General features: G+C 40.3%; 1 protein-coding gene across 1 annotated transcript in view; it reads right to left on the bottom strand.

Moving 5' to 3' along the window:
* The window catches only part of TEAD4 (TEA domain transcription factor 4), a 49,312-nt gene extending 32,034 nt beyond the window's left edge, over nt 1-17,278 (bottom strand). Inside the window, exon 1 of the mRNA XM_042866844.1 lies at nt 17,008-17,278. Within this exon, the coding sequence (XP_042722778.1) occupies nt 17,008-17,278 (271 nt within the window). The remainder of the gene's footprint in view (nt 1-17,007) is intronic.
* Between the last annotated feature and the right edge of the window lie 2,944 nt (nt 17,279-20,222).

Genomic DNA, 20,222 nt, shown 5'->3' with positions numbered 1-20,222 from the left:
ACAGGGGTGGAAGAGTATTTTAAGCTAATAAAGATGTTGGTAGCAAAAACCAAGTCACCCCAAAAAGACATTAATATCACAAGGGCTACTGAAGATAGAATTATACAAACAGTCAAACGTAGTAACCTCTGCATCAAGAATATATTAAATTACCATGAATAAAACTGCAGGAGAAGCATGTATCTTTTGTTTTCTTATCAGAAGTGAGATGTAAGCAAGTACTACACTGCTGGAAGTCTGAAGGCTCAAAGCCTATGGAAAGCGCTTTGTTTCACAACTCTGGCTGTGGGTGAAGCAAAGTCTAACACTCCTCACTTGGCCAGAACAGACAGAGCTGTCATAAATCTTCAGATGGTTCATATTTTGGAGCCATGTAAAGTGCTCTTCCAATCCTATATTCCTAGAATAACTTCTGCTGAGGCCTTCCATGGTCACCAAAATCTGCCAACATTCATACCTCCTATGACAAAAATATGTGTTGGATTTCATGAAGCTTCAGCCAAAATCATCCCCTGAAGCGTCCTCTTGGAAGAATGGCATTAAAAAACAAAAAAACAAAAAAAGCAAAAAAAAACCCTCCCTAATTCCCTGATGTTCTTTACCTCTCTTTTCCAAGGGCAATAATTTAGCTTTCACACCCCATGAGGCTGAATTGCAAAACGGTGCATTCAGTTCAATTCAGCAACTACAAGAAAGGATTTTCTTTCTCTCTCACTATATGAGGAAATAAATATCTACTTCTGAAGGGGAAAAAAAGAATCAAAAGCCACAGCCATAAAAAGCATTTCCAAACCTATCTCAAAGCTTCATGCTGGCTTTCAGCTAGTAATGTTATACTACTGCTTGTACAAGGGGCAGATAAAGCTTTAAGCCTTGGTGTCAAATTCAGGTAAAAGAACCAAAAGGCTCTTCTGGAGTGGATGAGAGCAAAGAACTTGAGATTTCTGCAAATTCCTGTCAATGGGAAGCTGAATGAAAATACCTGCTTCTTAGTAGATGTATCTGTCTGTTCTCGAAGCTACTGCATGCACCTACCTATCTGCGAAGTGCAGCAAAGACCTACAGAAACAACTGTGCAGATATTTTCCATAAAAGTCAAGGAAACCACCTCAACTAGCATTTCAGTCTGTCACTTAATGATAGTTTCTGTGATGTAGCAGTCCCCTGAACTTGCATCTTGTTATGAACTTAGATCTTGCATGAACTAAGCATCTTGTTAACTGTAGATTAAGATAAAGATATAAATAATGAACTGTGCATCAGATGTCACATGACCAATAAATCTAGACACAAGAGGGAACTTAAGTATACTTCTACTGTCCACCAAATATTAATATTTTTCTATGCATACAAAGCAAAATACAAAATAAGTCTTTTAGATTACTTCAGAATGACACTTAAAACAGTTACACTGTTCTCATAAACATGTACAATGAGTCCTTAATTCCTTGCAGTCTTACTTGCTGTCACTCATGGCATTGCTTCTTCCTCCCAGCTACACTAAATGCCTTTCTGGGAGTCACCTTTTCCACAAACAGGGCTGCATGTGTCAAAACCACATTTTAATAATTCTAATCACTATTACCATTCTTTCGGCAAGATACACAAACACGTAGCTCTTACTGATATCACCCTTAACATAAATTTTAATGTTAACCTCATTAGATCCCTCTACCGCAAGTCACCAAAGGTTTGGTGAATAACTTCTCATAGTTTTCCAATTTTCTAGCCCAGCTTTTCTGAGGTTAGAAAAAATTATGTGACATCTCCTTTTCAGTTCTGGGTTCGCTTCATCCCTTGCTATCTTCATTGACTGCTGACAGTCATTTATGTCTTTCTTTATTACTCAACTTGCTCATTTTCAACCTTCAGATCTCCTGTTTTGTCTCTAAATTATCTATGAAGTTTTAGACTTTGGCCTCTATGTCTCCCACATGTCCTTCTCATCCATCTTTCAGATCTTTGTCTTCATATACCACATATACAATACACTGGTGATGTTCAGCACCCAGTCTCCTCAAAAGGTCTAATCTTTCCCTCCCTCTCTGTTTCAGCTCCTACTTTTAATATTAATTCAACCAACAAAGCTGAGGCTATCCTCGAAGTCAAACATCCCTCTATAATCATTTCCTTTTTATATGCCTTTGATATGATCCCACACCACATCCTTGTGTCTAAATTTGAGACAGGAATTTGAAGGGTGGTGAACTATTCAGAGAATAGGTCTGGTGGTCACAGCCAAGGGCAGCCAAGGGCTGTGCTTCAGTGGCTCTATGTATAGGTGGAGGCTGGTCATGAGTGATGTTTCCTAGGGGTCTGTCTCAGAATCAAGGAAGTGGGATTCAGTGCACCCTCACCAAGCTTTCTGATGACAGTAAGCTGAGTGGTGCAACTGACAAAACAGAAGGAAGGGATGACGTCCAGAAGAGGAACCTAGACAGGTTTGAAAAGTGGCCCTTGTGAACATAATGAGATTCAACAAGGCCATGTGCAAGATGTCCCCACTTGGGAGCAATCCCAGATATGTCTACAGACTAGAAGAAGAACTCATTGAGATGTGCCTTGCCGAGAAAGACTTAGGGGTTCTGAAAGCTTGTCATGGGCCAGCAGTGTGCACTTACGGACCAGAAGGTCAACGGTATCTTGGGCTGCATCAAAAGAGGGGTGGCCAGCATGAAAAGGGAGGTAATTATCCCCCTCTACTCTGTCATAAGGCTCTATCTGGAGGACAATGTTCAAGCTGTAACCCCCAGCAGAAAAAGGTGTGGAGATGTTGGAATGGGTCCATAGGATGGCCATAAAGGTGATCAGAGTGCTGGAGTAGCTCTCCTATGAAAAAAGACTGAGGGAGCTAGGCTTCTTCATCCTGGAGAAGAGAAGGCTGTGGGGAAACCTAATCGCAGCCTTCCTATATTTAAAGGGAGCTTGTAAACAGGAGGTTAACGAACTTTTTACACAGGTAGATAATGACAGGATGAGGGGGAACCGTTTTAATATAAGAGAAGCGATTTAGATTAGGCATCAGGAGAAAAATTTCACTGAGAGTGGTGAGGCACTGGCACAGACTGTCCCAAGAAGTTGTGGATGTCCCATCTCTGGAACTGTTCAATGCCAGGTTGGATGGGGCCCTAGGCAACTCATTCTAGTGCCTGATATAGTGGCTGGCATCCCTGCATGTGGCAGGGAGGTTGGAAGTAGATGACCTTTGAGATCCAACCCAAGCCATTCTATGATTCCATCATCCTTATCTTTCCACCTCTTCCTGGTAGCCTCCAACCTTTGCTTCCCCACCGTTAATTAATCTGTAAACTCTGCTGTTTGTTCTTGACTGTTCTTGTGACTTCAATAGTGCTTCTAAATTTAACATACTGAGCAACTAGTGTGGTATGGTGTCATGTTTTTTAAATTCATCAGGACTGCAACTGTGGCAAATCCCTGTGGCAACAGAAGCCAACAGCAGTGTAGAATTTCAAAAGCAGCATGTTGATTTTGAGATAAGAGGTGCAGACAACTCTTTAAATGATTTATTAACAACAGCAGAGTTAACTAATCAAATTCCTTTCACTATTTTTAACAAATTGTATTTTTCTTCCTAAGTTCTATATTGAATCCAGGAACAAGACATGTATTCAGTAAGCAATGAAAGAACATATAATTATGATCATCACACTAGCACTGTGCATGAAAAAGATAATAGAAAATCACTTAGATATAGAATAGAAAATTACTACAGTGCACTAGCCAGTTCTATGAAGACATCTCTCCCCTATCACTGTAGAACCATAGTGCTTAGCAGTCAAGTTTGAGCCCCTGTAGCACAATAGCACACATCAAAGGATTTTATATTCAGCTAGGAGAAAAGAGTTTTATCTCTTTGATCACTCATCCAATGCTCAAATTTGCTCCATTTTTACCTTCCATAAGAAACCTTCCTGAGCACATTGCAGTCAATATAATAAAATGTTGAAAAATTATCAAAACAATCAGATTAATGCAAATACAATAATGAGGTGATTAGCACTACCTCATCTTCAGCTGTACCTTGATAAATCTGTGTTTAGTATTTGACTGTGAAAGGGCTGAGCTCCTTTCTCCTCTGAAATGATGCAGAAGTTAAAGCTTTATTTGCTGGGGCAGAATGTGTTACTTAAACTAGACCAGTACCTTTTCATAAGAGGACATACACTCTCAGAGAAAGAAGATTCTACACTTCTCAACTATGAACTTATGGATGACAAAATATCATTTCTTCCCTTCGCATAAGGAAAAACAGGTTAGGCTGATCCATGGTCATAAAATGCAGATTTTTTTAAATTTACTAACTCATCTCAACACTGAAGCCCTCTATCCTGTAAAAGACCTTTTTGCTAGGAAGCGTAAATGTTTATTTCTCTCATTCACTATATAAATTAAATCCTTATCTAGGAACGTAAGAAGGGCTATCAATATTCTGAAACTGTTGCTTCCTGATGGCCAGTTTAAGACACTCCATGCAAAGTGCAATAAATGAGGGATAATAATTACAAGGCCTGCAGTTTTTTTGTAGCTTCATATTGGTACACAACAATGAGTGGAGATAGATGAAAAGTCACCAGGTGTGTTGTTGCAGCAACAAACTTGAAAAGCTTCCCTTCTCCCTGCTCCCTAAAATTTTTCATCATTTCCTATGTGCGGTCATACTAAGTAAATTTCTGGAATTAGGAAAACAGAGGAAGCAAGCACTTATCACTCTAAAATAATTACCAAAATTAAAAAATAAGACACTCAATTTAGATTTTGTGGAATTCGGCTTGGTTGGTTGGTTGCAGGATTTATGATTGCGTTTTTTTTTGTTTGTTTGTTTTTCCTTCTCCCTTCAGTCTATTTTTAATTGGATTGGTTATCCAGTTCCTTTTGTGACCACACTGTAAAGAGAACAGAGAAAGAATCAGGGCAGAACTTCTTAAAGCTGTTTTGCAACCCGAGACACCGTAGCCTGGAACTGTATTCCATCTAACCCTAGAACACATATACACTGCCAAGAGAACAAGCAATGTTCTTACTGTCCTTGTATCTTTGCTCTAAAGAGAGTTACCTCCTAATCTTTCCCAAAGGTACATGGGATTATTCTCTGTAAAGATGATCTTTTACTAAAGTGTAGCAATGTATTCATGTAGCAATCCCTCACCATTATTCTAACAGGAAGTGTTAGGCTACACAACCCTGTACCAACCTTCAACATTAAGTACAGTATTTTTTAGTGCATTAAAATTCAGTGCCCTCATCAGCTGTGTTCTTCCACATTATCACCTCAGGCCACTGATAATCCATCCAATAACCCTCACATACACAGTAAAGGTTGCAACAGCAACAGAGCAGTTCTGATACTTTCCCAAGTAAGAGTAATGAACAATTGTTTAGACACATTTTGGCTGGGAAATTCCCAGTCACAACAAAGCAGCTGCATATAGTAATATGAATATTTCATATGTCAGAGAGTATATCATGTAACACAAAAAAAAAGCCATTAAGAATTGTATGTGGAAAAGCATGCCAAACTAACAGCTTTTAGTCTCTTAGGACACCTGAGAATTACAGTGTTAAATACACGTAAGCATATTTTACTCATGTTAGAAAAACATGGCCACTGACAGTAGCATAGAAACTTATCTTTAATAGCATTCTTTAGTGCATGTGAGTCCAGGCTCTACATTATACACTCGGACATCTGCTTAACTCTTCCTTAGGTCAACAAACATATTTTCTGCTTGTTTCAACAACTGCCAATAGCTGAGGAGTATGTGAAAGCAAATCTCAACTTCAGTAATCCCTCAAAGGATAGTAAAAACTTTGGCATCTCTCTTCCTCCTCATTTTCTACCCAGCTGCCCCTGTTGGCACCGACAGTACTCTGTTCTTCCAGATTTCTTTCTAGATTAGCCCAAGTGCTAATCTAATCTTGTTCATGTGTCCACATGTCAGGCTAACCAAATACTCAGCTCTAGTTATCAAGAAATCAGAGCTAAAAAGTGGTCTATGAGAATAATTATTTAATTAATTAAATATAATTAATTATTACTTAATTAATTATTTGATCTATGAGATTAATTATGCTACACAGACTACACCCCTGGTGATTCAAGAGGAGACAGTTAGAGAACTCCTCCTTCATCAGGACTGTCACAAGCCCATGGGACTGGATGGGCTTCATCCTAGGGGGATGAGGAAGCTGGCAGGGGTGATTGCTGAGCCGCTCACAGCTATCTACAAGTGCTCCTGGTTATCTGGAGAGGTCCCAAAGGACTGGAGTCTTGCTGATGTGACTCCCATCTTCAAGAAGGGCCATAAAGAGGATCCGGAGAACTACAGGCCTGTTAGCCTGACCTCGGTACCAGGGAAAGTAATGGAGCAAATCATCTTGGGAGGGATCACACATGGTGATCAGGCCCAGCCAGCATGGGTTCGTGAAAGGCAGGTCATGCTTGACCAACCTCATCTCCTTCTACAACTGGGTGACCAGTCTGGTAGATGAGGGAAGGGCTGTTGATGTGGTCTACCTAGACTTCAGCAAAGCCTTTGACACAATCTCTTACAGGCTTCTTCTGGGGAAATTGGCTGCCCGTGGTCTGAACAGGTATACACTTCTTTGGGTAAGGAACTGGCTAGAGGGCCGTGCCCAGCGGATCGTGGTGAATGGAGTTAAGTCTGCTGGCGACCGTTTATGAGTGGTGTTCCTCTAGGGGTCGGTACTGGGGCCCATCTTGTTTAATATCTTTATTGATGACCTAAATGAGGGGATTGAGTGCACCCTCAGTAAGTTTGCAGATGACACCAAGCTGGGAGGTGGTGTCCATCTGCCTGAGGGTAGGGCAGCCCTACCGAGGAATCTAGATAAGCTGGACTGTTGGGCTGAGACGAATGGGATGAGGTTCAACAAGGCCAAGTACAAGAACAAGGCCGAGTCCTGCACTTCAGCCGCAATAACCCCATGCAGCACTACAGGCTTGGGGCTGAGTAGCTGGATAATGGTGAAGAGGAAAGGGACCTGGGGGTGTTGGTTGATGCTTGGCTGAATGTGAGCTGACAGTGTGCCCACGTGGCAAAGAGGGCCAACAGCATCTGGCCTGCATTAGAAACAGAAATGGCCAGCTGGAGCAGACAGGTGATCATCACTCTACAAAATGAGAGGCCCTGGAACGTGTCCAGAGAAGGGCAACAAACTGGTGAGGGGTCTGGAGCACAAGTCTTATGAGGAGCGGCTGAGGGAGCTGGAATTGTTTAGTCAGGAGAAGAGGAGGCTCAGGGAAGACCTCACTGCATTCTACAACTTCCTGAAGGGAGGTTGTGATAAGGAGGGGTTTGGCCTCTTCTCCCAGGCAATAAACAGGATCCAAGGAAATGGCTACAAGTTGTACCAGAGGATGTTTAGGTTAGACATAAGAAAAAACATTTTCTCTCAGAGAGTGGTCAGGCACTGGAATGGCTGCCCAGGGAGGTGGAGTTGCCGTCCCTCTCAGTGTTCAAGAGGTGTCTGGATGAGGAGCTGTGAGATATGGTCTAGTGCTTTGGTAGCATGGTGATGGGAGGACAGTTGGACTACATGATCTCGCAGGTCATTTCCAACCTTGCAATTCTATGATTCTATGATTCTATGAATTCAGCCAATTGCTGCATGATCAACAAAACTTTGTTCTCAAGCACTTAGCCTGTTCTGGCTTGGTACTTGCATGAAGTTCTGACTGCTACAGTTTCCTGCATATAGGACCTAGTTCTGCCCCACTAACTAGAAATTATGCAGTAGCTTAAGGACAGCAAAAGTACCAAGAAACTCTTCTTGTATTACAGGAAGAAATGAATACGGATTTTGTATGTAGAAATTAATTAAAACCATCAAGTCATAGCTTCATGAGAAGCTGAACTCCATTGAATGGCTAACTACTGTTGAAAAACTATTTGACTTTTCACCTAACTCCCTCTCACCATATCCCACGGCTCAGTTCAACTCATTCTGTAAGAGGTGGATATGAAGTATTGATTATTGCCATTTATAAGAGAACGAGGACAGAAAAACTTCACAGAAAGTCTCACAGAAATGCCTCACATAAATGAAGGCTTGGCTGTTATCCAGAAACGTGTCTGGATGACAGTTGAATTCTGCCAAGCTCATAAAATTTCCTAACAGTAGCTTGTGATTTTTCTTCTTTCCTTCTGCCTATCTCTGGAGCAGTTCTGTACTTCTTTATTTAAATACTTGTTCTTTGACACTTTACAGTTTAGCCTGACAGATAGCTGGGCAACTATTACTCAGGAGGTGACAAGAAAGCAGGAACAAGAGGCTAACAAAATTATTTAAGCTACAAGTGTTAACTAAGAATGCATATGAATCCAAAAGGAAATTTGCAAATGTTGAAATGTTTCAACTAACTTTTAGGTGAAAGCTGCTGTATCTAAAATTACTTTCCCCCAATTTTAGCCATAAAAGTGTCGGGCTGGACACAAACAGCTTAAGTAGAGCTGACACTCCTTCTCCGCACAGGAATAGATAAGATGACCATCCCAGTCTCTCTCTCTCTCTCTCTCTTTTTTTTTAATGATTCTACAATTGAAGATGATGGTGTATACATATTGTAGGGAGGCTCATAATCACTAGTTAAGGTTTAAGGTACCACTGTGCTAAATAACACACTACCACGTGTGTTTCCCTGAAATATCATGCATAGAAGTAGGCCTCTGCCTACCACAATCAATAACTTTGGTCACACCTGTTGTATAAACAGCTCTTGCTGAGGTAACGGAACACAACAGCATTCCAGTCCATAGACAAAACCTAAGTTCCTAGAAAGGAATTTGCAGTTAACTGCGCAAATTACTCTATAGAGAAAAGAATAGGGATAATTAAGACGTTTCAGATGGAAGCATTTCAATGGAAACGGTCTGATTTCCTCTTCCAGAAGCTAGCAATAAGACATGACTGTGTCTGTGCACATGCATTGAGACCCAGAGAATTTGAAGGAGTACTCAGAGAATGGGTCAGAAGATCAAGGTCACAGCAATGAGAAACAGCTGCTATGTACATTTCAGCAGCAGGTTTACCCTGGCCCCAGAGTTCCATTATCACCAAGACTTGCAAAACCATCCATTTAGGCATAAATTTCACACAGCCTTCCCAGTTTTGCTGCCCAGACCTTTGCAATGCACAGAGAGTACAGAGCTTGTTATGCTAACAAGTAACTGTTTCAAGAAATATAGTGTCCTAGTTCTTCTGTGCTCATTATCTGGATCCTATATGAATGAGAATACTGCCTCTTCTTTTAGCTTCTTCTTGCATAAAAGTGTATGAAAGCCAATCTATAATCCATCTCATTTATATAAAACACAATCACATCAGGCCACTCCTTAAGACTGATTTTACAAATACATTCCTTGTAATTTTACCTGATACATTTTAAAAGTCTCCACATCTTCATTCTAACTCCTATGGCAGAGACCTCTAAGCACTAAACTCAAGATATGGAGAAGTTTCTTCTAATATTCATTCTATATTCCTTCTCCCTCTGCAGTTAATACTAGTCCTGCTCATATGTTCCATATAAAATCCCTCTCTCCTAAATGTTAACACCCTTCAAATATTTTTAGACTGTTATTATGTTTCCTCTACCCCAGCACCACTCAGTCATCACTTAGCCAAGCTAGGTATATTCAGCTTCTTTAATCTTTCCTCCTAAATCAGGAGAAATCCTCCTAAATCCTCCAACTCCCAGAGCTCAGTGTTAAGACTAGTACTCTTATTGCTCTTAGAACTCTATCCATGTTTGTGAGATCCTTCTAGTAATGTTTTTGCGAAAGCCTGGACAGAAGAGATTTACATGTTCTTGTTTTCAGGAATAAAAATAAACCTAAGGCAGTGGACTTGATTAACTTCTTTTCCTGTATCTGATATTATGCCCAGGTTTTGAATTCAACCTGAAGTTGTAATTGAATGTTTTGTTTACTTAAGAGCAGATTAGCAACTGGAAATACTTAGATCCAATTGTGAAAGAAGGGAATATTTCAGAAAGTAGAAGGAAACACTAGGGATTTTTATTATGCTTTTCAGAAAACAACTGCAAATGTGTAATTACCCAGAATCACAGTGACTTGTTACAAGGGAAAAAGCTGACAAATAAAATTGAAGTAATCTCTCAGGTAATAATACTGAAGAGTGGATGCAATTACAGAGTATGTAAGGCTGGTTTACTAAACTAGAAAAAAATTAAATGCACTGTGCAATCTCCAACATAAAGAAGCAGAAGTACTTTGCTGATAGTAAACTGCTTTTTACTGGAAAATACTAAATGTTTGAAATTTCAGAATGAAAAAGCCAAAGGGAGAGCCAAAAGAGTAATGCTGTGTGGCTGCAGATCTGTATAGTGGGAATAACTTAATCCCATACAGCATACTTGCTTTTAAGCCTGACATAAAAATGGGACTATGAATCTGCTAAAATCACAAAGGATCAGTACCCATTGTTTAATCAGCAGAACAAAGGGAAAAAAAAAAAAAAAAAAAAAGTAGTCACAATAATTTAGATAACGTGTGGAGCACAGCAAAACTGCTGATTTACTTCTGTACACTAAGCATGTTAAATAAAGATGACATAGTCAGTGTTTTTCATTCTATCAATTGCATATGCAAACAGTTTCCTGTCTGTTAATTAAGCATTTCAGAAGTAGTAAATTTTTCAATATTCAGGCAATACTTGGAACTTAGAGAAAAGTATTCTTTCTTTTCACATTGAAAAAAAACCACTAGTTAAACTGACATAAAATTTAATATGAATAACCTTAAATTCATCTTAGAAAAGAGATGGAAGCTTAATCCATCACAAAAGCCTCCAGAAATCAGGTTTCACCTAGTTAACAATAAAGAACTAAAACCACACATAAACAAAGAAGAAAACTGACATGGTGAAACTAAACCTTGTTATTAAACAACTCCAAAAACATCACACCTATCTCCAGAAAAAAATAAAAGTATATGTTCTGACAGTTTGTTCACAAATCTAAGTTTGGTCTGACTTCTTGTATTTAGAATGGCAGATGCCATTTTGTTTTCAAAACTGTGGGATAAAGGGCTGTTCCATAGTTCATTAGGTCACAATAATGAAAGAGAGGAACTGCAAAAGTAGCTCTCTGAGGGACATCACAGCTCAAAACCAAATTTTGCAGTTACCTGGGCCAACCAGTTCAGCACTATCTTCAGAGTGCTCCAATTGACTGAAACAAAATCAGGTAATATGCTATACCAGATATAAAGAAAGTACTACGATCTTGAAAGCATCAAAAATATTGACTTTTCTATTTGTAATAGATGTAATGCTCCTCCACTCAAGAAGGAAAAGTATTTATGAACTAGTATAGGCAGTAAATGTTTCTTTGGGCTTGACTGCTGTTCAGTTTAACTTTACAGTAATTTTTGAGGCTGGGGAAAAACATTAATCTGTAACATATTCCTCTGAACTGAAAACAATATTCTACAGATTTACCTAGACACTTCAAAACAGGGATAGAAAGAACTAGCAGGTGGTTTTCAACTTCAGAATGACTTTTGAAGGTCACTCTGAAGGTACGATACTATCAAATTAATGCCTGCTTCAGGTTTTAACTAGTAACATGGTTAATTATGTTTCTATTATTAGTCAGCCTCTGAGTTTTGGACAACTTAAAATATTTTCTCTCAGCCATATCAGGGCTTTAATTAAAAAACAGATGGGCACTAGCATGAGAGGTGAGTGCCCCTAGCTGTCTGCCCCATGCTGCCCAACTTAGAATTAGCTGTTCATAAGCCATGTGCTGAACTATTGCCTCCTTCAGAACATCATTCTAACAAATACTCACCAATTCTAGCGCATGTTACAAAAATGTGCCCAAAGCCAGATTTTTCTTTACTGGAAGGGAACATTGTACAGCTAAATCAGTAACTCTAGCACTTGTCACAAGCTCTACCTCCTCACCTATCAAGGTTTCAGTGATGCTTTATTAAAATAAATCTAACTTTGCTAGTTACTTTTTATTTCTCCATGTTCACTATTGATGGGAGATCCTGTTTCTTAAGCATCTCTATGCAAATCACACAAAGCTACCAAGGCTTTCTCTCCCATTTCTCCAGATAGTACTGAAGGTACCAGAAAGTGCTGATTCAACTTTGAACTCTGTGATTTATCTGGTACGGATACTATAGGTACCCCTTTCCTCAGAATAAGATATCAGGCAGATGAGGCAAGAAAACCAGCATGGTTAAACAAGGATCTGCAGGTCAAACTGAGGGAAAAAAAAAGTATAAGCAGCAGAAGCAGGGATGAGTGACTTGGGAAGAATATCGAGGTGCTAACTGGACATGCAGTGATGGGTTCAGGAAAGCTAAAGCATAGACAGAATTAAACTTGGCAGGAATGTGAAAAATAACAAGAAGGGATTCTTTAGATACATTGGGTAGAAGAGACAGGCAAAGAAGAGTGTACCCCCTCTGATAAACAAAAAGGGAGAGCTGACCTTCTCAAATATGGAGAAGGCTGAGGTACTTAATGAGATCTTTGCCTCAGTCATCATTGCCAGTTAGGCTTCCCATGCCTCTTGCATTCCTGAAATTGTAAGTGGAGGTTGGGGGAGCAAAATCCCCAGTGTAAGAGCTGAGCAAGTCCAACACCACCTCATGAGGCTGAATGTTTGCAAGTCTACTGAGCCAGACAATATGCATCCCAGGGTGCTGAGGGAGCTGGCTGGTGACCACATCAAGATGCTCTCCATCATATTTGAAAAATTGTGGCTGTCAAACAAAGTGTTCAGCAACTGGAAAAAGTAAGACCCGGCCAAATACAGGCGAGTAAGCCTCACCTCTCTGCCTGAGAAGATCATGGAACAGATCTTCCTGTAAGAGATGTTAAGGCTCATGCAGGACAAGGAGATGATCCAAGACAGACAGTATGGCTTCACCTAGGGCAGATCATACCTCACCAATCTGGTGCCCACTATGATGAAGTGACAGCATCAGTGGACAAAGGAAGGGCAACTGATGTTTTCTACCTGGACTTGTGCAAAGCCTTTGACGTGGTCCCACACCACATCCTTATTTCTAAATTGGAGAGATGTGGATTTCAGGGCTGGACTATTGAATGAATAAAGAATTTGTTGGATGGCTGTAGCCAGAGGGTTGTTGTCAATGGCTCTATGTCCAGATGGAGGCCGATTATGAGCAGCATCCTCTAGGGGCCCTTCCTGGGACCAGTGCTCTTCAACATCTTTATCAATGACCAAGACAGTGGGATCGAGCGTACCCTCAGCTCGATGTTTGCTGATGACACCAAGCAAACAGTGCAATTAACACAGAAGAGGGGAAAAACACCATACAGGGGAACCTAGACAGGCTTGAAAAGTGTGCCTGTGTGAACATACTGAGGTTCAATAAGGACAAATACAAGGTGTTCCACTTGGGTTGGAGCAATCCTAGATATGTCTACAGACTGGGAGAAGAACTCATTGAGAGCAGCCTGCTGAGACAGACTTGGAGGTTCCAGTGGATGAAAAGCTGAACATGAGCCAGCAGTGTGCTCCTGCAACCTGAAAGGCCAACAGTATCTGCAGTCAACAGGCTGCATCATAAAAGGGGTGATAAGCAGGGTGAAGAAGGTGATTGTCCCTCTCTGCTCTGCCCTTGTGAGGTTCCATCCGGAGGACTGCACCCAGTTCTGGGTCCCACAGTACACCAGTGCAGGAAGGATGCAGAGTTGCTGGAGCAGGTCCATAGGAGGGATGAAGATGATTAGAGGGCTGGAACATTTCTCCTACAAAGAGGATAAGGCAGTTGGGCTTGTTTAGATTGGAGAAGAGAAGGTTCCAAGAAGGCTTCATTGCAGCCTTTCAGTACTTAAAGGAAGCTTACAAGCAAGATGGTAAGCAACAGTAGTTACTAGCAGGTAACAGTGCTATGAGAATTGTCCTTGCAGGACCTTACTAGTACCAGAAAGCACTAAATCAGGAAGTTAATAGTGCCCTGGATTTACTGATACAGATGTCAATACAATGGTTAGAAGAAAGATAGCATCTCATATCAAACAAGACAGCTTTCTATGCTTCACAAGGGTGTTAAGCAGAGACTACTGGAAAAGACAACGAGGGCTTACATTATGAGCACTGCTGCAGTGTAAGTTTATTCAGTCAATATGCTGCCTATAATAGTACAACATATCTAAGAGGTAAAAAAAATGATGGAAGAAAAAAAAAATCAGAAGCATCAAGAGTTTCACTGACTTGCAGAAGAAGTAGGAATGATGTCTACTCCATACACAGCACATAAATCAGTAAAGAAGTACACAGCAATAAAGACTGTCAGCTGAAGAGCTGTAAGAACATGAGCTCTGAAGATGGTAGGAAACATGAGCATGAAGCCTCAGGCTGAAACTCATATTTTTGTGCAATTTTAAATGGATTGAAACTGAGAAGTGAAAGTTTTTCATAATGGTTTGATGCACACTAAGTTGTTTGAAATGTTTACTGGTAAATGCTACTGATTTTCATCTGATAGCAGGTTGTATCTCAACAGGTGAGAACTATATGGATTGCACATAGTAGAGATTCTGGGAAATGGAACATTATGCAAGAAAGATTAATATCATATAAGCCATTCCTTACTGGGAAACAGTGAAAAGGTTTGGCTATATGGACTAAGTAGTTGGACTCAGTGATTTTTATGGTTCCCTTCCAACTCAAGAGATTCTATTACTCTATCATTCTGTAGTTCCCATTTTAAAGGGAAAGGCGCTTATATGGCTCTGTGTAACATTTTTTCCTCTCTGTTTCAATGAATTGTGTGCAGATTAGCCATGGAACAGCTAACAACCTTCCCTTGGAGGCAGGATCTGCTCCACATACAACATATCCTGTTCTGTAACCTGACTCAGAAACAGTAAAGATGCGATCAGGGACTATATTTATTCTCCCTGTCATGTCATATCTTTCTACAGATCCCAGACAGGGCCCCACTTCCTTGGCATGGATCCTAGAGACTAGTAAGAAAAGGAGGCCTAGGATTTTGTCAGGAGTTCACTGAACTATCCATGATGGGAACAGGTGCACTGAAGGTAAGCAGGGACACTGTCCTGTCTGGAGCAGTGGGAAAGAGCTTGGTTCATTTCTTCTCCCAGAGGCAAGCCTAGACTTTTTACCCTACAGGTAGGTTATTTACTTTCTCCACTCACAAATGTAGTTAGACAGACTTACAAAATGTCAAATCAAAATCCAGATAACTCTCACAGTATTTTGTAGTTCATTCTACTTCAGTTTTGCTTTTGCTCTCTCATTTATTTTCTGGTACCTTTCTCTCTCTGCCCTGACACACTGATAAATCTGTAGTTAGAAGACTATGCATAGAATGATTAGTAAATGAAGACAGTCTCAAAACAGCTGTTTCACCAGTAATTTTAAAAGCTAACTTGAAGAAAACTAGCAGACTTAGAGAAGTAAGAAGCATGTCTCTATCTCTTCTTCATTACCATAAGGCACCAAAAAGTAGATTGTCAGGTAAAATTTTACTTTGAACATTTTAAGCAAGCTTTTCTTCTGAAAGAAACAGTCCTATCCTCACTTAAACTATAACTTCTCATTCCCATTTCCACCATTCCTTCTCCAAATTCTGGCACAAGCTGGTCAGTGAAACGAATCTGCAGGCCTATTCAAACTGAAGTTCTTTTTTTCCTCCTTTTTTGATTGTGTAAATTTTTAGCTGGATCAGTTCAATGGCACATCCATAACAGTATTAGAGGCGTCATAGATCAGAAATTGATATGTGCATCAGAATACTGACACTTAAGGAGCTTCAAGGTGATTAGACTTACTGAAAATATATTACATGATTACATGATTACAAATATTATAATGCATATAACCATTAAAATGATCAATTGTAGATAAGGCTGCGTAAATAAGACCCCACTGACGCCCTCAGTGAGAGCAACCTAATACCCTAGCTCAGGGAACAGCAGGTGGACAGCAAACTGCAGAATGACTTCGTAAGTGCTCCATGTGAAACTTCAGGACATGGCCTTCCATGAATGGGCCTTCAAAGAAACAGATTCAATTTCAGAAGTGGAAAAAAAAAACACTGGCTGGGCTACAGGAGGGTTGTCTTCTGTAAGATCCATGCTAGTGTACAATTTTAACCTTGGACTTCTAATGAAAGGCTGTGTACTTTCAACTCAGAAGTACACAGTCATAGAAGCACCAGGAGGCTCCTTCCAATACCATGAGCTAGAGGTTCCAGCCCAAATCTGCTTTTTGCAGACATGATCAAGAAAGAATTTTTAACTTTGGAATGGGTCAAAAATTCCAAATCCTGTCTACCACCTGAGAAGTGGGCTTCTGCTGCAGCTGCAGGACAGTGTTTCTCTGTGTTCAGGACTGAGAACAACCCGCTGATGAAAAGCATTTGTGCCAAAAGAGAGCAAACTACAACAAAAAAGAGAATCCAGAAGGGTCTGTTTTCTGCCGTTCTTGAGGCCTCAAAAGTATAGCTAGGTAACAAACTGCAGCTGCTTGCAAATTATCTACAGGGCCAGTCAGGGGACTGGGGGTTGAATTGTGGCACCAGACACATGAGCCTTTACCTGTTAGGAAAAGGATTTTGGAGACAGCAGTGAGAGATAACTCAAAAGATAGACTTAGTCACATGGAATAATTATACCTATCCAGAGTTTAGTTCAGCAGCATGCCCAGGTCCCTCAGGGGACCTATCTTACTGATTCTTCTCTGAAAAAAAAAGCACCCAACCTATAGTGGGTTTTTTTCTGATTTGCAGATTCTTCCTGATTTTTACAGGATTATAGAACCTCACGCTAATTAAAATCTTCATGGATTTTCTTAAATACAACTTGAAGTGACGAACTACATCAATTTGGGATAGCTTGAGAAGAAAGACTGCATTCAAAACATGGAACGGTGGCTTGCACAGAAATGGTGGCTGTCACAAATTCTGTGATATGTCCTTTCTTTCTCCTTACCATACATCTTGCCTTCGTCTGACAAGATAATCTTCCGCCGTCCACATGGTGGGTAGATGGCTAACGCTTCCTGGAAGCTCTGCTCAATGTCTGGACTCCATACACCCTCAGCATCATTGTCAATTGGTTTGTCCAAGGCCTCACTGCCCCCTGAATCGTTGCTCCCCTCAGGGGAGGCAGGAGAGCTCCACTCGTTGGAGGTAATGGTGCCAGCTAGAAGCTCCAAGGTGCCACGTGGAGAAGCAGACTCAGAACCTGTGATGACAAACATATCCCATCTGTCAGTTGAAAATTCTCCTTATTAAAAAAAATGAGGTGACACTAAAGAAACTGAAACATCTCTGTGAGGAAGGATTTTACTTCAAGTTTATCTTAAACAGTAAAGCAGTTCTGGTGTTGGAGATGGAAGCCTCTGCAAATCCTTCTATAAAGCCTGCTCCAGTATCTGTTTGGTTCGTTAACTTTTTATCACTTCCCCACTCTCCTCAGAAATAATCTTCTTGCCTGTGCCTTTATCTCCTAATTTCCTTCTCCTTCTGCAGTGATTAACTTGAAAGCGTTATTTAGCTTACTGAAACACACGTACAGTTATTCAGTCTAAAAGACTACACAAAGTGAAGTAGTGATTAATAAATTAGATGCTGTTTTACTAAATTGAATCTAGTGGTCAGTGCCATTTTTAACACTGGCATTTCTCAAGGATGAACTGCACTTCTAAAAAGCAGTTCCTGAAGTGAGGCAGTTTAATGCAGTGTCTCTCAAATCTCAACAATTATAACCTGGCAGAAGTCAAAGGCACTGGAAGTAAAAAATAAGGCACTGGACTTCAGTTTAAGTGTCCTAGTTTCTTACAGTGTTTCTACTGCTCATCTTCAGAACAAGTTTTAGCAAGTTCCTTCAATTCTGTATGCTCCTCTGTCCTTCTATCCTCAACCATTTTTAAGCTATTAGACTGTCACAAGGCAGGAGCAGAAACTGTTATTGCATGGAACCTAAGCAGGCAGCTGCTAGCTCTTGAGAACTACAACAAATTTTATAAAACCATATTCTATTTATGAAACCCTGCAATGGAAACTGAAGTTATTAAGCAGAGCTGCTAAAACTTTTATCCAGAAAGCAAATTCAGACAGTACAGACACTGTATTGATATTAACTCCAGTCAATCATATAGAAGACAAATGGATTCTAAGAAAACAATCTTACTCCCCTGCCTTCATTGCAAAGTTGTTTACCTTTTTAATGGTTTCATTATCTGAACCACAGAGATAGAAAACTACAAAAATTCTTTTATCAAGAGCAACAGAATAATCAAAATTGCACTGAACCAAAGAGTAAGGAGAGCACCTAGTCAGACTAGCTAGCACTATCACAGCAATAATTTCTGAGGAGAAACTTGTGCATGATCTACGTCAAAAACTAGTTAGAAAAGAAAAGCATCATTATTCTTTCCTGTAGATGATTTAAAATATATATAATTATTATTATAATAAACCACAAATTAGCCCAATTTGCTCAACTTTGGAAGTTCAGAAAGCCAGAGTTCAGGTCTCCAGAAACCTCCTTGACATTGGATAAAAAATGGTACAAAATATACTCCTTTTTAGCTTCTTACCTCTTTCAATTTGTTGATCATAAAATCTTCTCAAAGACAATAGTTTTGGGTTTGTTTTTTTTTGTTAGGTTTTCTTTTTAAATAAAAAGATTAAATTCTTGAGATTTTTTATCATTTCAAAAGATGAAGCTGTAAAAAGAGTTGACAACACTAGCTCTCAGATAGTTTTGGTACTCTTTTACTAACATTAAACAGCAGTAGATTTTTACAGCTCAGTAGCCCACCAAATGCTCAGGAAATGTATAAGAGAATTCTGAGAATTTTAATAATTTCTAGACACTGTACACTTCTTACTTCATGATGCAGTGTTTCAACAAATGGTTCACACAGGAATTCAGAAAAGCCACTGTAAGACTTATCTCCTAGAATGTTTGGAATATATAAGACTCAGATATAGCCTACTACTGACCATCTATCCATCTTGCAAGAGCAGCTGACATGGTGTGGCTGTTGCAGAGGCAACAGCGGGAGATTTAAACAGGCACAAACCTGTAAGAAGCTCTTGATCACCAAGGAATGTGAGAGGGAGATTGTTGGTGCCAAACCCGGAGACTTTGGCAACCAGTTGAGGCTCCACATGGAGCACATCTCCCCCTGCCACCTTACAAACAGGTGATAGAGGGGAACCAGCAGGCAGACAGTGTTCCTGCTGCTGTGAACACCCTGTCTTCTCCTGCCCCTAGCAAGAATGGTGAAAAATTGGGCTGGATGGGGCAGTGACAAAAGGTCCCTGCACAGTGATGCATGCGCACCCACCCAGAGATTCCACTGCCTCCCCAGCTGCCCCTGCAGAACAGGAGCAGTGCTCTGCAGTAATAACTGGACAATGATAGTAATGATGGTTCTCCCCATTTGGTGATGTCACCGAAGTCTAATCAGACCTCACTTAGCATTAAAACCCTATCAGCAAAGAAAAAAATGATGGGTCACTGTCACTGCTGACTCTCTGCTGAAGAGAGAAGAAGAGCCTATATGTAGACCAGACCCTCTACACAGGGAAGTCTATTGCCTCCTGGTATCCCAGGTTAAAGTCATAAGGAAGAAAATTCCTACTCTAGTTTGGCCCTCAGAATACTATCCACTATTTTGTTTCAGATAGGCAGTGATGACATAGGAAAAACTTCCCTAAAGACTATGGAAAAGGACTTCAAAGCCTTGGGGTGACAGGTAAAGGGTTCCGGAGCACAAGTTGTGTTCTTCTCTATCCCTCCAGTTACAGGGAATGATGAGGGGACTAAATATGATGTTCCAAAGGATTAATACCTGGCTCCGAGCCTGGTGTGCCCAGCAGGGTTTTGCTTTTTTTTTTTTTTACCTCAGCTCTACTTGCACTAGACCATGCCTGCTGGCAATTGATAGGAGTAGCTTATCCCACTAGTGGAAAGGGGTCTTAAGACAGGAGATGGAAAGTTCATTGATAAATTTTTAAACCAGGTACAAAGGGGGGTGAGGTTGTAACTGGTGTCATTAGAACAGAGACTATATATAACATGCCAATGCTTGTAGGAGAGGGATATGCTGGTAAGACCTCACAGTCTTGTGTCTCCATGAAGGAGGAGGACAACTCACCCTTTTGTACGAAAAACACAAAGGGCTGGTGTGA

Source organism: Lagopus leucura, unplaced genomic scaffold (assembly GCF_019238085.1).
Source record: "Lagopus leucura isolate 7727_CA_CO unplaced genomic scaffold, USGS_WTPT01 Super-Scaffold_100001, whole genome shotgun sequence".
Lineage (NCBI taxonomy): Eukaryota > Metazoa > Chordata > Aves > Galliformes > Phasianidae > Lagopus > Lagopus leucura.
The sequence above is the reverse complement of the archived record's forward strand: the minus strand, read 5'-3'. Positions and strand labels throughout refer to the sequence as shown.